The sequence below is a fragment of the Mobula hypostoma genome, chromosome 9, assembly GCF_963921235.1.
Source record: "Mobula hypostoma chromosome 9, sMobHyp1.1, whole genome shotgun sequence".
NCBI lineage: Eukaryota > Metazoa > Chordata > Chondrichthyes > Myliobatiformes > Myliobatidae > Mobula > Mobula hypostoma.
Genome location: NC_086105.1, coordinates 54275450 through 54287550, shown reverse-complemented (window position 1 = coordinate 54287550; position 12101 = coordinate 54275450). Strand labels below are relative to the sequence as shown.

General features: G+C 44.1%; 1 protein-coding gene across 1 annotated transcript in view; it reads left to right on the top strand.

The window, feature by feature from the left end:
- The window catches only part of LOC134352242 (aldo-keto reductase family 1 member B1-like), a 169849-nt gene that overhangs the window by 145605 nt on the left and 12143 nt on the right, over nucleotides 1-12101 (top strand). Inside the window, exon 7 of the mRNA XM_063059534.1 lies at nucleotides 1426-1532. Within this exon, the coding sequence (XP_062915604.1) occupies nucleotides 1426-1532 (107 nt within the window). The remainder of the gene's footprint in view (nucleotides 1-1425; nucleotides 1533-12101) is intronic.

The window sequence follows — 12101 nt, the reverse complement described above, 5'->3', positions numbered from 1 at the left end:
CAGACCGAGTGGGCTAATCAGCAGATGGAGGTGATGCTCTGTTGTGTGACACCTCAGGAGTCTTCCTCTTGGAGTCAGCAACTTCCCTGGGTCGAGTACGCCATTAATTCTTTGCCTTCTGCTTCATCAGGTTTATCACCATTCCAGTGCTGTCTTGGCTATCAACCCCCCTTATTCGCATCTCAGGAGGAGGAAGTGGACGTTCCCTCAGCCGAAGCGTTTGTCCAGAGGTGTTCACAACTTGGAGACGAGTCCGAAAGGCGCTGCTTCAATCTACAGCCAGAATGAAGCAAGCAGACCATCACAAGCATTGAGGTCCCTCGTTACCACCAGGGTCAGAAGGTGTGGTTATCTTCGCGTGACATCCCCTTGAAGGTGGACTCCCGCAAGCTGGCACCATGCTACATTGGACCTTTCCCCATCACCAAGGTGATCAGCCCTTCGGTGGTATGTCTAAAACTACCCCCTACCCTTCGCAGAATCCGTCCTACATTCCATGTTTCAAGGATTAATCCCCTTGTCTGCAGCCCCACCTCCCCATCTCATCGATGGCTCAGAGACCGTCACTGTGTGCCGATTACTGGACGTTCGACACAGAGGTCGTGGACTGCAATACCTCGTTGATTGGGAGGGCTATGGCCCCGAAGAGAGGTGTTGGGTTCCCGCTCAAGATATCCTGGATCCCTCTCTCATTAAGGACTTTCATAGGAGCCATCCGGTACCAGCAAGAAGGGTGTCTGGAGACGCCCGTGGGGGTGGGGTACTGTTAAGAATCCAGCCTGAACAATGGGTCGAAGGGCCTCTGCTGGTAGCTCTGGATCACAATAGTCTTTAAATTCTGTTTTCTTTCACCTGGCCATGTGGGTTCTGGCCCAGCCCCTTTCCTTTTTGGACTTCCTCCAATTACCTGCTTGTCTCCTCATTTGAACCCACCTGTTTCTAATTTTCACTCATTACGCTGTTCATTTAAACCCTACCTTGACTAGCATTCTCTGCCAGTTCGTCCCAGTTCTGACCTGTGTCGTTCTAGCCTGTCATTGCGACTTCTGCCTACCGATTTTGCCTGATTCTGTGTTTTGGATTTTGCCTGTTCGTGGACCTGATTTTTGCCTGTGCACTCTGGATTGTCTGCCCTCGCCTGACTGCCTTTCCTGGTAAGACCTCTGCCTGCCATTTGGGATTCGTGCCTGCCTTCTGTTTTTGAAAGACTGTTGCCTTTGTGCTCCCTAATAAATCCTGGTGAAAAAGTATTCATTGGTCTGCACTCGAGTCCCACTGTAACCCGACACAACCAGGTAATCTATTTCTTTTAATATTTGGCATTACAGAGTTTCACTTATTTTCAGGATGGCATTTAGAGACCATCTTTTTCTGTGAAAATTTCTCATCAACATTGAAGTTTATCATTTTTTTTTGCTTTACTAGATTGAGTGCCATCCTTATCTACCTCAAGAAGATTTGATCTCCTACTGCACTTCTAACAATATTGTTGTGACAGCCTATAGTCCACTGGGATCTCCAGACAGACCATGGTACCTAACATAATTTGCTATTTTAGTAATGAGAAATTGCTAATATTGGAGTTTATTTTATAAAGTGACTTTCTGAAGCTGTTGTCCATGCAAATCTTTGGAAAGAGTTGTAATAAATTTCCAGTGTAATCTGGCCAACCTCTTGACATGAAAGAATCAAACTGCAAAGCTGTGTATCTTGAGGACACATAATGGAAAGACCATTGTCTGTCTCCATAAAATCTAAACAGTATAATTACTGTTTCCCATGTGTCTACCTGACACTTTGTCTACCTGATTTGCCATATTCTTCAAAACCTGATCATCCATTGAATTTTTTCCCCTTGGTACTTGAATTATAATGATGTATTTGCAAAAGTATTCTCTGCTTTGCTCTTATTAGACAATGATTGTTTTTGAGTAATTGATCCCCGATTTTTTTTTTAAACCATACTACAATTTTTGCACACTTAAACTACTGTCACTTGTACTGAGATACAGTGGAATACCTGTCTTGCATACTAATCATACAGATCAATTTGAGGAAGAACAAGGTAAAATACAAAACACAGAATAAAGTAACAGCTAGAGAGAAAGTGTAGAATAGACAATGAGGTGCAAGGTCTTAATGAGGTAGATTGTGATGTCAAGTTTATTTTATATGTAGTCCCCCAGCCACCCTCAGGGTCGCTCGGCTCACTGTTGTCTAGGGAAACAGCCCACGGCCCCGCCAAACTAGGTAATTAGTTTGTGTGGATGCTGTGATGTACCCCACCCCACCCAAATAACAGATAATACACCAGATATGATTAAATGATTTACAGTTTATAGATATTACTGGAACTATATAATGAATAGAATAAAATATAAAAGGAAAAGAAAAGGCGCCACACTTATCAAAGTTCAATCTCTTCGTGCACAAACACTTGGAGCTCAGGACCCTTCTTCTTCACCCTGCGACCCCTCGGACCACCTTGACTAGCCGCCTGGGACCAATAACAGTGGTCAACCAGATGCTCCACACGAGTCCGTCTGTCTCCTCTCCTCGTCGAACACCCTGCTCGGGATCGACCCCGTTAGCAGACATCACAGCACTTGGTCCATCCTGTCTCTCTCTCCCGCCTTGTCCCTCCAAAACCCCGTGCATACAAATCTTACAGATACACCAAAAACAACTATCCCAATTGGTTCATAACATCATCTTATCAGTAACGTGATTCAACAAACTGCTAGTGGGAGGACTTTCTCAGCATTTAACATAACAAAGAAGCCATTTTAATTAGCCTACACAGTAACATAAGAGACAAAACCCCCTTACATATAGAAGCAGAAACCCTACAGCACAATACAGGCCCTTCAGTCCACAAAGCTGTGCTGAACATGTCCTTACCCTAGAAATCACCCAGGGTTATTCATAGCCCTCTATTTTTCTGAGCTCCATGTATCAATTCAGGAGTCTCTTAAAAGACCCTATCATATCCACCTCCACCACTGTCGCCGGCAGCCCATTCCATGCACTTACCACCCTCTGCTTGTAAAAATAAAACAATTTACCCCTGACATCTCCTCTGTACCTACTTCCAAGCACCTTAAAACTGTGTCCTCTCACGCTAGCCATTTCAGCCCTGGGGAAAAAGCCTCTGACTATCCAGACAATCAATGCCTCTCATCATCTTGTACACCTCTATCAGGTCATCTCTCATCCTCCTTCACTCCAAGGAGAAAAGGCCGAGTTCACTCAACCTATTCTCAAGGCATGCTCCCCAATCCAGGCAACATCTTTGTAAATCTCCTCTGCACCCTATCTTGTTACAAGGGGGTGCTGGGAACGGACCTAAATGTGAGACACAGACACTGAAGTACAAAGGAACAGGACTTGACTGGAGTAGGGACGTGACAGGATTCAGACCAGGAGCAAAGACAAGAATACAGACCTGGGCTAGGGAAAGCAGAACCAGGACTAGAAACCTACAGACTAGGAGACAAGGCTTCGACTCTGAGCCCGAGACTGGACAAGGACCCAGAACCTGGGTCTTGCCTCGGGCTCAGACCCCAGAACCAGGCAAGGACATGACATGGCTTCAGGCTGGGGCCTGGGGACTTCAGGCTTGGGTTCTTGGAGCTTGGCTTGGGATCCTCGAGGCTAGTGTTCTTGGAGGAACTCCTGGGCAGGACACAGAACTTCACCCCGCAGAGGCATGGACAGGGAGGGACAGACCCAACCGCAGGGTAACAGCAAACAGCCTGCTTACCCGACGGAGGCAAGGGACAGGAAGGGACAGAACCAACCGCATGGTAACAGCAATCGGCTTGGCTTACCCAACGGAGGCAAGGGACAGGAAAGGAGCTCAATCCAGGGTGGCTCTGAGTCTCAGGGCAGCCAGCAACCTTGGCTGGCTACAGAAACAGCCAAATCCATACCACAATGACTACTCCAACAAGTGGCAACAAGGCTCCATGAAGCAGTGGTCCTCCAACCAGGCCTAGATATCACAAATGCTTTCACTAGCCTTCCATCAACAGGTTGCTCCAAGGAGGACTGACAAGACAAACCAGCAGCTCACACTCAACCCCAAGGCTACTTATATTCCAAGCCCCAAGATGGGAATCAGGTGCCTATGATTAACTCAAACAAGGGACAGCTGGAAGACCCGGAGTCCTGAGTTCACGGACCTGACTGTGAACCAGAATGCAGACTTCACGTACCGGACCATGGCATTTCTATGGTTTCCACATCCTTCCTATAGTGAGGTGACCAGAACTGAGAACAGTACTCCAAGTGGGGTCTGACCAGTGTCCTATAGAGCTGCAACATTACCTCTGGGCTCCTAAACTCAATCCTACATTTAATGAAGGCCAATACACCATATGCCTTCTTAACCAGAGTCAATCTGCACAGCAGCTTTGAGTATCCTATGGACTCAGAGCCCAAGATCCCTCTGATCCTCCACACTGCCAAGAGTCTTACCATTAATGTTATATCCTGCCATCATATTTGTCCTACCAAAATGAACCACCTCACACTTATCTGGGTTGAACTCCATCTGCCACTTCTCAGCCCAGTTTTGCATCCTATTGATGTCCTGCTCTAACCTCTGACAGCCCTCCACACTACCCACAACACCCCCAACTTTTGTGTCATCAGCAAATTTACTAACCCATCCCTCCACTTCCTCATCCAGGTCATTTATAAAAACCACGAAGAGTAGGGGTCCCAGAACAGATCCCTGAGGCACACCACTGGTCACCGACCTCCATGCAGAATATGACCTGTCTACAACCACTCTCTACCTTCTGTAGGCAAGCCGGTTCTGGATCCACAAAATAATGTTCCCTTGGATTCCATGCCTTCTTACCTTCTCAATAAGTCTTGCATGGGGTACCTTATCAAATGCCTTGCTGAAATCCATATACACTACATCTACTGCTGTACCTTCAATTTGTTTAGTCGCATCCTCAAAAAATTCAATTAGGCTCCTAAGTCATGACTTGCCTTTGACAAAGCCATGCTGACGATTCCTAATCATATTATGCCTCTCAAAATGTTCATAAATCCTGCCTCTCGGGATCTTTTCCATCAGCTTGCCAACCACTGAAGTAAGACTCACTGGTCTATAATTTCCTGGGCTATCTCTACTCCCTTTCTTAAATAAGGGAACAACATTCCCAACCCTCCAATCCTCTGGAACCTCTCCCATCCCCATTGATGATGCAAAGCTCATTGCCGGAAGCTCAGCAATCTCCTCCCTCGCCTCCCACAGTAGCCTGGCGTACATCCCATCCATCCCGGTGACTTATCCAACTTGATGCTTTCCAAAAGCTCCAGCATATCCTCTTATTTAATACCTACATGCTCAAGCTTTTCAGTCCACTGTAAGTCATCCCTACAATCACCAAGATCCTCTTTAGTCGTGAAAACTGAAGCAAAGTATTCATTAAGTACATTTGCTATCTCCTCCAGCTCCATACACACATTTCCACTGTCACACTTGATTGGTCCTATTCTCTCACGATTTATCCTCTTGCTCTTCACATACTTGTAGAATGCCTTGGGGCTTTCCTTAATCCTGTCCGCCAAAGCCGCCTTATGGCCCCTTCTGGCTTTCCTAGTTTCATTCTTAAGCTCCTTCCTGCTAGCCTTAATCTTCTTGATTTCTATCATTACCTAGTTTTTTTTTAACCTTTTGTAAGTTCTTCTTTTCTTCTTCACTAGATTTACAACAGCCTTTGTACACCACAGTTCCTGTACCTGTACCCTACCATCCTTTCCCTGTCTCATTGGAACGTACCTATGCAGAACCCCACGCAAATATCCCCGAACATTTGCCACATTTCTTCCGCACATTTCCCTGCAAACATCTGTTCCCAATTTATGCTTCCATTCCTGCCTGATTGCCTGATATTTCCCCTTACTCCAATTAAACGCTTTCCTAACTTGTCTGTTCCTATAGCTCTTGAATGCTATGGTAAAGGAGATAGAATTGTGATCACTATCTCCAAAATACTCGCCCATTGAGATCAGACATCTGACCAGGTTCATTTCCCAATACCAGATCAAGTGCAGCCTCTTCTCTTATAGATTTATCTACATATTGTGTCAGGAAACCTTCCTGAACACCTAACAAACTCTACACCATTTAAACCCCTCACTCTAGGGAGATGCCAATCGATATTTGGAAAATTAAAATCTCCCACAACAACCCTGTTATTATTACACCTTTCCAGAATCTGACTCCTTGATGTCCCTGTTACTATTGGGTGCTCTACAAAAACCACCCAGAGTTATTGACCCCTTCCTGTTCCTAACTTCCACCGATAGAGATTCTGCAGACATTGTCTCCATAACTTCCTCCTTTTCTGCAGCCATGACACTATCTCTGATCAACAGTGCCACGCCCCCACCTCTTTTGCCTCCCTTCCTGTCCTTTCTGAAACATCTAAAGCCTGTCACTCGAAGTAACCATTCCTGCCCCTGAGCCATCCAAGTCTCTGTAATGGCCACAACATCATAGCTCCAGGTACTGATCCACACTCTAAGCTCATCCGCTTTGTTCATAATACTCCTTACATTAAAATAGACACATCTCAAACCACCTGTCTGAGTGCGTCCCTTCTCTATCACCTGCCTATTATCCCTTTCGCATTGTCTCCAAGCTTTCTCTATTTGTGAGCCAACTGCCTCTCGCTCCTTCACTTCAGTTCAGTTCCCACCCCCCAGCAATTCTAGTTTAAACTTTCCCCCGGAGAACTACTTAATAGCCTTACGAGAGCAGGGTAAAAGCTATCCTTGAGTTTGGTCGTATGTGCTTTCAGGCCAGTGCTATCTTTTGGCCGATGGGAGAGGGGAGAAGGATGTCTAGCGAATGATTTATTGGGGCACTGGCCTGAGAAGTGTAGACAGGGTCCATGGAGGGGAGGCTAGTTTCTGATATGCTCAGCTGTGTCCACCATTCTGCAGTTTCTAGTAGTTATGTACTGCATCTACTCTGTGATGTATCCAGCTAGGATGCTGTCTATGGTCCGGCAATTGAAAATTGCTGAGGATTGATGGGGACATGCCAGATTTCTTTCGCCTCCTGATGAAGTAGTTGTTGGTATGCTTTTTGACTGTGATTAGGCCAGGATAGGCTATTGATCATGTTCCCTCCTAGAACACACGGTTGACAGACAGGAACATTTACACAGCCCCCTTCCTGAAGTTAATAACATGTTCTTTTGTCTTCCTGACTTGGGAGAAGTTGTAACACATTACTATCCACCCTTTCCTTCTTGTACTCTGACTTGCTGTTGGGGTATGGTGTCATTTGCAAACTGGTAATTGGAGCAGAATCTGCCCAATTTGTTCCTCCATTACACTTCCACTGCTTGGCTTCTTGAATACACCAGTCATGTGAAAACATTATTTGGTTGTTTTTTTTTTATGAGAACATGAAATGCTAACAGGAATAGGTTACTTGTTTCTTTGAGCTTACTTGAATAAATTCTGTACTTAAAAATTCTCTCCCGTACTGAGTTACCTTAATCTGTACTACATTCCCACTATTTTAAACCCCTCTAACCCTTTGAACATAAGTCGGCCCCATCTAACCTAATGAACCTGACAAGAGTATCTGTTCCAGTTGTGACAGCTGCAAGACTGATATGCTCAGCTGTGTCCACTACTCAAAAAAAATTCCCTTAATAAATCTAACATATCAACAGCCATCCATTAATCTGCTTTCTCTTTCTCCTTCTTTGCTCATTGATGTACAGAGTAATTTAGAGTACTGATTTTGAGATCCTCATTAACTTTCCTAATCTGTCTGTGTGCTGAGCTTCTGCATGCCACCTGTACCAATACATAGCACGTTGATGGCTTATTGCTTTTGCCCTTCAGAATTCTGTCCTCTGCGCTGCCTATGTTACCCCGCTTCTTAATTTGTATTGTCTTATTCCGAGCTTTCTCAGTTTGTTTGACAGCGACTTTCTGCAACATATGCTACAGGGAAGTCCTTTTCTCATGCTCAGCAGAAACTTCATAAATAAAAGTATACAGTACCATTACATTTATTGAGGTTGGATGAATTTTTGGACAATGGGAAATTAAAGGTTATGGGATCATGCAGAAAAGAATGAACTTAATACAAGTGAGTTGTGGAGCAGGTATGAGAGACCACTGGGTTGCTACCGTTGTGTTCTTGTAAAAAGATGTTGAGGATTCTGAATTTAGTTTACAAGATGATTTTTGCTGGATGTACATGCATTAAAGTGTTACGAGACAACAGGACCCTGGAACCCAAATGAATATGAAGTATCTTAATCAAAAAATGTATCACATTTAATGAGTGAAATGCAGGAGAAGAAGGGTTTAGTTTGAGGCGAGTCAGTTTGAGAAATAAACGGACGCTGTCGAGGAGAGGGCAGATTTCACTGTCTAAGATGACAACAGATCAGAGCCTGTAACAAAACAACACTGAAGAACACTAGTTATAACCTTAAACTGCCAAAAGACCGATTAAACAAGCATCAGATAAGGCATTGTTTAGTTTGAGGCAAGTTTCAGGGTTTAAACTCTGGTTACCTGGAAACCAAAAACAAATACCTTAGAAAGCTGGCTTTAAGAAAGAAACGGACGCTGTCCATACCAGTCAGTCGACTTAGTGTCGTTGGAACTTGTTGGGGAGGAGAGACATCGTGTCTAACCAGATGCCACTGGTAAAGAGAGCGATTGCACTATCCAACCCTGCAGTTGAAAGGAAAGTTACTGTCCAGCCAAATTCGGAGAATGAAGAATCACAATCCAGTACGACACCAGAGTTGTGAGAAAGTCCACCAACAATCTGATCCACAGGTGGGAGGAGAGCCACTGTGTTGTCTGAGGGAAACCAGATTGATTGTTGAGCCCGACCCCAAGCAAGGAAAACCATCGTATCGGTGAGAAAAAGTGTTGTTGGAACTTGTTGGTGAGGAGGGACATCGTGGCTAACCAGACGCCAAGCATTAGAGTCAGAGAACTGCCTAGCAACATATATTAGGTTTAAAAAGAGGAATTTTCAATGGTTCTTGTTTCGATCCTGTAAATACTGTACAGCCACGAGTCAATTGAAGATCAATCACTAGGGCCGGTCTACGGTTTGAAAGACCGAGTGTGGTCTAAACAAAGGCTTTCTGCGGGGGTTGGGAGGGCTGAGGGCTGGCTGCTGCGGGAGTGGCTGAGTGGACGAGGGAGTTAGCTGCTGGCTGTGGGGTGTTGTGGGGGACATTCTGTGGGAATATTGACCAACGGCCTGTATAGGTCCGGAATGATATTTGTACACGGTCCCTTGAAAACTCTGATAAGATGGCAGGGAGGGAGACTGATGGTGACTGCAATAGCACGGAGTGTGAGTGGGAAGAGGTGGGGAGAGGGACTAAGAACAGGAAGATGATGGGTGAGAAGAGAAAAAAGTTGGGTCTAGTGTAAGTGGATTGGAAAGTGAGGGAAGAGAAGTTGAGGAGAAGGGCCCGAGGGCAAAATTGCTAAATGTAGTGATAAGATTTGAGGGGCAAGGGGGAGTAAAGAAAATCAATCCACTTAAGCTAACAAAAATCATTAGAGGACAAGTAGGGGAAGTGAACCATACGAGAATTTTGGGAGATGGAAACCTGCTGATAGGATGTAAAACTGAAGAGCAGGTGGAGAAGGCAATGAAGGTAACTAATGTTGGGAAAGTCAAAGTGTCCAGGGTTGTAAGAGTTGGAGCACAAAGGGTCAATGGTTGCAAGGGGGTGATATCTGGGGTTCCCCTCAGTGTTAATATGAAGGAGCTAGTGGAGAACTTGAGGGTGAGGAATAGTTCAGTGAAGACTGAGAAAAGAATGACAAGGGGAGCAGAGAAAAGGGAGACTGAAACCATTCTGGTAGAATTTGAGGATAAGGTGCCTCCAAAGGAGTTATATTTTGGATTTCTAAGATACAGTGTAAGAGAATATATATCAAAACCTGAGGTGTTTCAATTGCCAGGAGTTCGGGCATGTGGCCAAAGTGTGCAAAGGAAAGAGAAGATGTGCAAGGTGTGGTGGGGAACATGAATACGGAAAATGTGGACAGGGAGTGAGACCAAAGTGCTGTAATTGTGGAGGTAACCACAGTGTAGCGTACCGGGGATGTGAAGTGTTGAAAAAAGAGGTGGAGGTGCAGCAGATAAGGATGAAGGAAAAAGTCTCATATGCTGAGGCAGTCAAGTTGGCAGGACAGAAGAAAATGAATGAGGGAGGGTGTAGCAAAGAGCAAGTGGCAGCTAAAGGCAAGATAAGAAGAATGCATGGATAGAGAAGAAGAAATTGGTGACCTTTATAGCAGGAGTGGTAAACGCAACGTATGAGATCAAATCTAAAACTGAAAGGATTCAGATTATTGTGAAAGCTGCAGAGCACCATTCGGGTATGATAGGATTAAAATGGGAAGAAGTAAACGAACTCAGGGTACAGTCAAGTCAAGAGACAGTATGTGTGGGTTGATATTACTAATAATGCTACTTCTTCAATGGAATGCAAGAAGCCTGATTGCTAATGGACAAGGTTTCAAGCAGTTTATAGCGAGTAGGAGAGAAAAGCCAGATGTTGTGCATATCTAGGAGATCTGGTTAAAACCTAACTTAGATTTTGTTTTATATGGTTATGAGGCAGTAGGGCGAGACAGGAGAGAGGGTGGAGAAGGAGGATGTGCAACTTATGTAAAGCAAGGTATTCCTTATAGAATACTAGGTGTAGGAAGTGAACAAGAGTATGTGGTAGTAAAAATATGGGCTAAAAGGAAAGAGTTGGTGATTGTGAATTATTATAATCCATGCAAAAGACTAGAGTTAAACAAGCTTGAGGAGGTAGAAGGGCAGAATAGTAGTAACATTGTTTGGTGTGGTGATTTTAATGGACATAATGTATTATGAGGGAGTGACAGAACAGACATCAATGGTCAGGTAATAGGAGGAGTTGCTAGATGAGAAGTATTTAGTGTGCCTAAATGATGGCAGTAGCACTAGAATTGATGTTAATACAGGTAAAGAATCTGTGCTTGATCTTACATTAGTATCAAACTCCATTGCATCAGTATGTGATTGGTTAGTGTACGAAGGAACTGTAGGGAGTGATCATTACCCAATCTGGTGCAAGATAAATATTTCTGCTTCATTGGTCACAGAGAATACAGGTGGGAAATGGATCCTTGAGAAAACCAATTGGGAGAAATTTCTGGAAAAAAGTGATATATATCTAAGTCAGGTCAATGATGGAATGGACGTAGAAACACTTGACAGCATATTAAAACAAGGTATAATATCAGCTGCATTAGAATCCATCCCTAAAAGTAAAGGAAGAATAAAGAGAATAATACCATGGTAGGATAATAATTGTAAGGAAGCGGAGAATTAGAAATAAGGCATTTAAACTGGTTAAAAGAACTCATAACTTCCAACATATGATTCAGTACAAACAAGCTCAGGCAGTAGTAAGGAGGACAATAAGACATGCTAAAAGAACGTACTGGAGAAAGTATTGTGATTCAGTCGGAACCACAACTCAAATAGGAGAAGTGTGGGGGATGATAAAAAGGATGGGAGGGGACAAGAGAGAGTGGAGTTACCCAGTTCTGGTTGATGGAACTGTGACTGCAGTAACAAATAAGGAAAAGGCAGAGTTGTTGGCAAACACTTTTGTTATGGTACATAGTCCCGATAATTTGTCTGAGAAGGGTAGAAGAGGTAGAGAGAGAACAACAGCTGAAAATATGGAGGCTTTGTGTAGGAAAACTAACCTTGACGGTGTGCAAGATGTCCCTTTCAGCATGGGAGAATTAAGAAAGGCACTAGATAAAACAGGAAAGACTGCGCCAGGTAAAGTTGAAATAAGTTATAGTATGATAAAACACTTGAATGAAGGAAGTCTGGAGAAACTACTGCTTCTGTATAACAAAGTCTGGAATGAAGGGAGAATACCAGGGAGCTGGAAAGAGGCAATAATTATTCCAATAAGAAAACCTGGGAAAGATGCCAGCAGGCCAGAAAACTACAGGCCTATTGCCTTAACATCACATGTATGTAAACTTATGGAACGTATGATAAATGAGAGATTAGT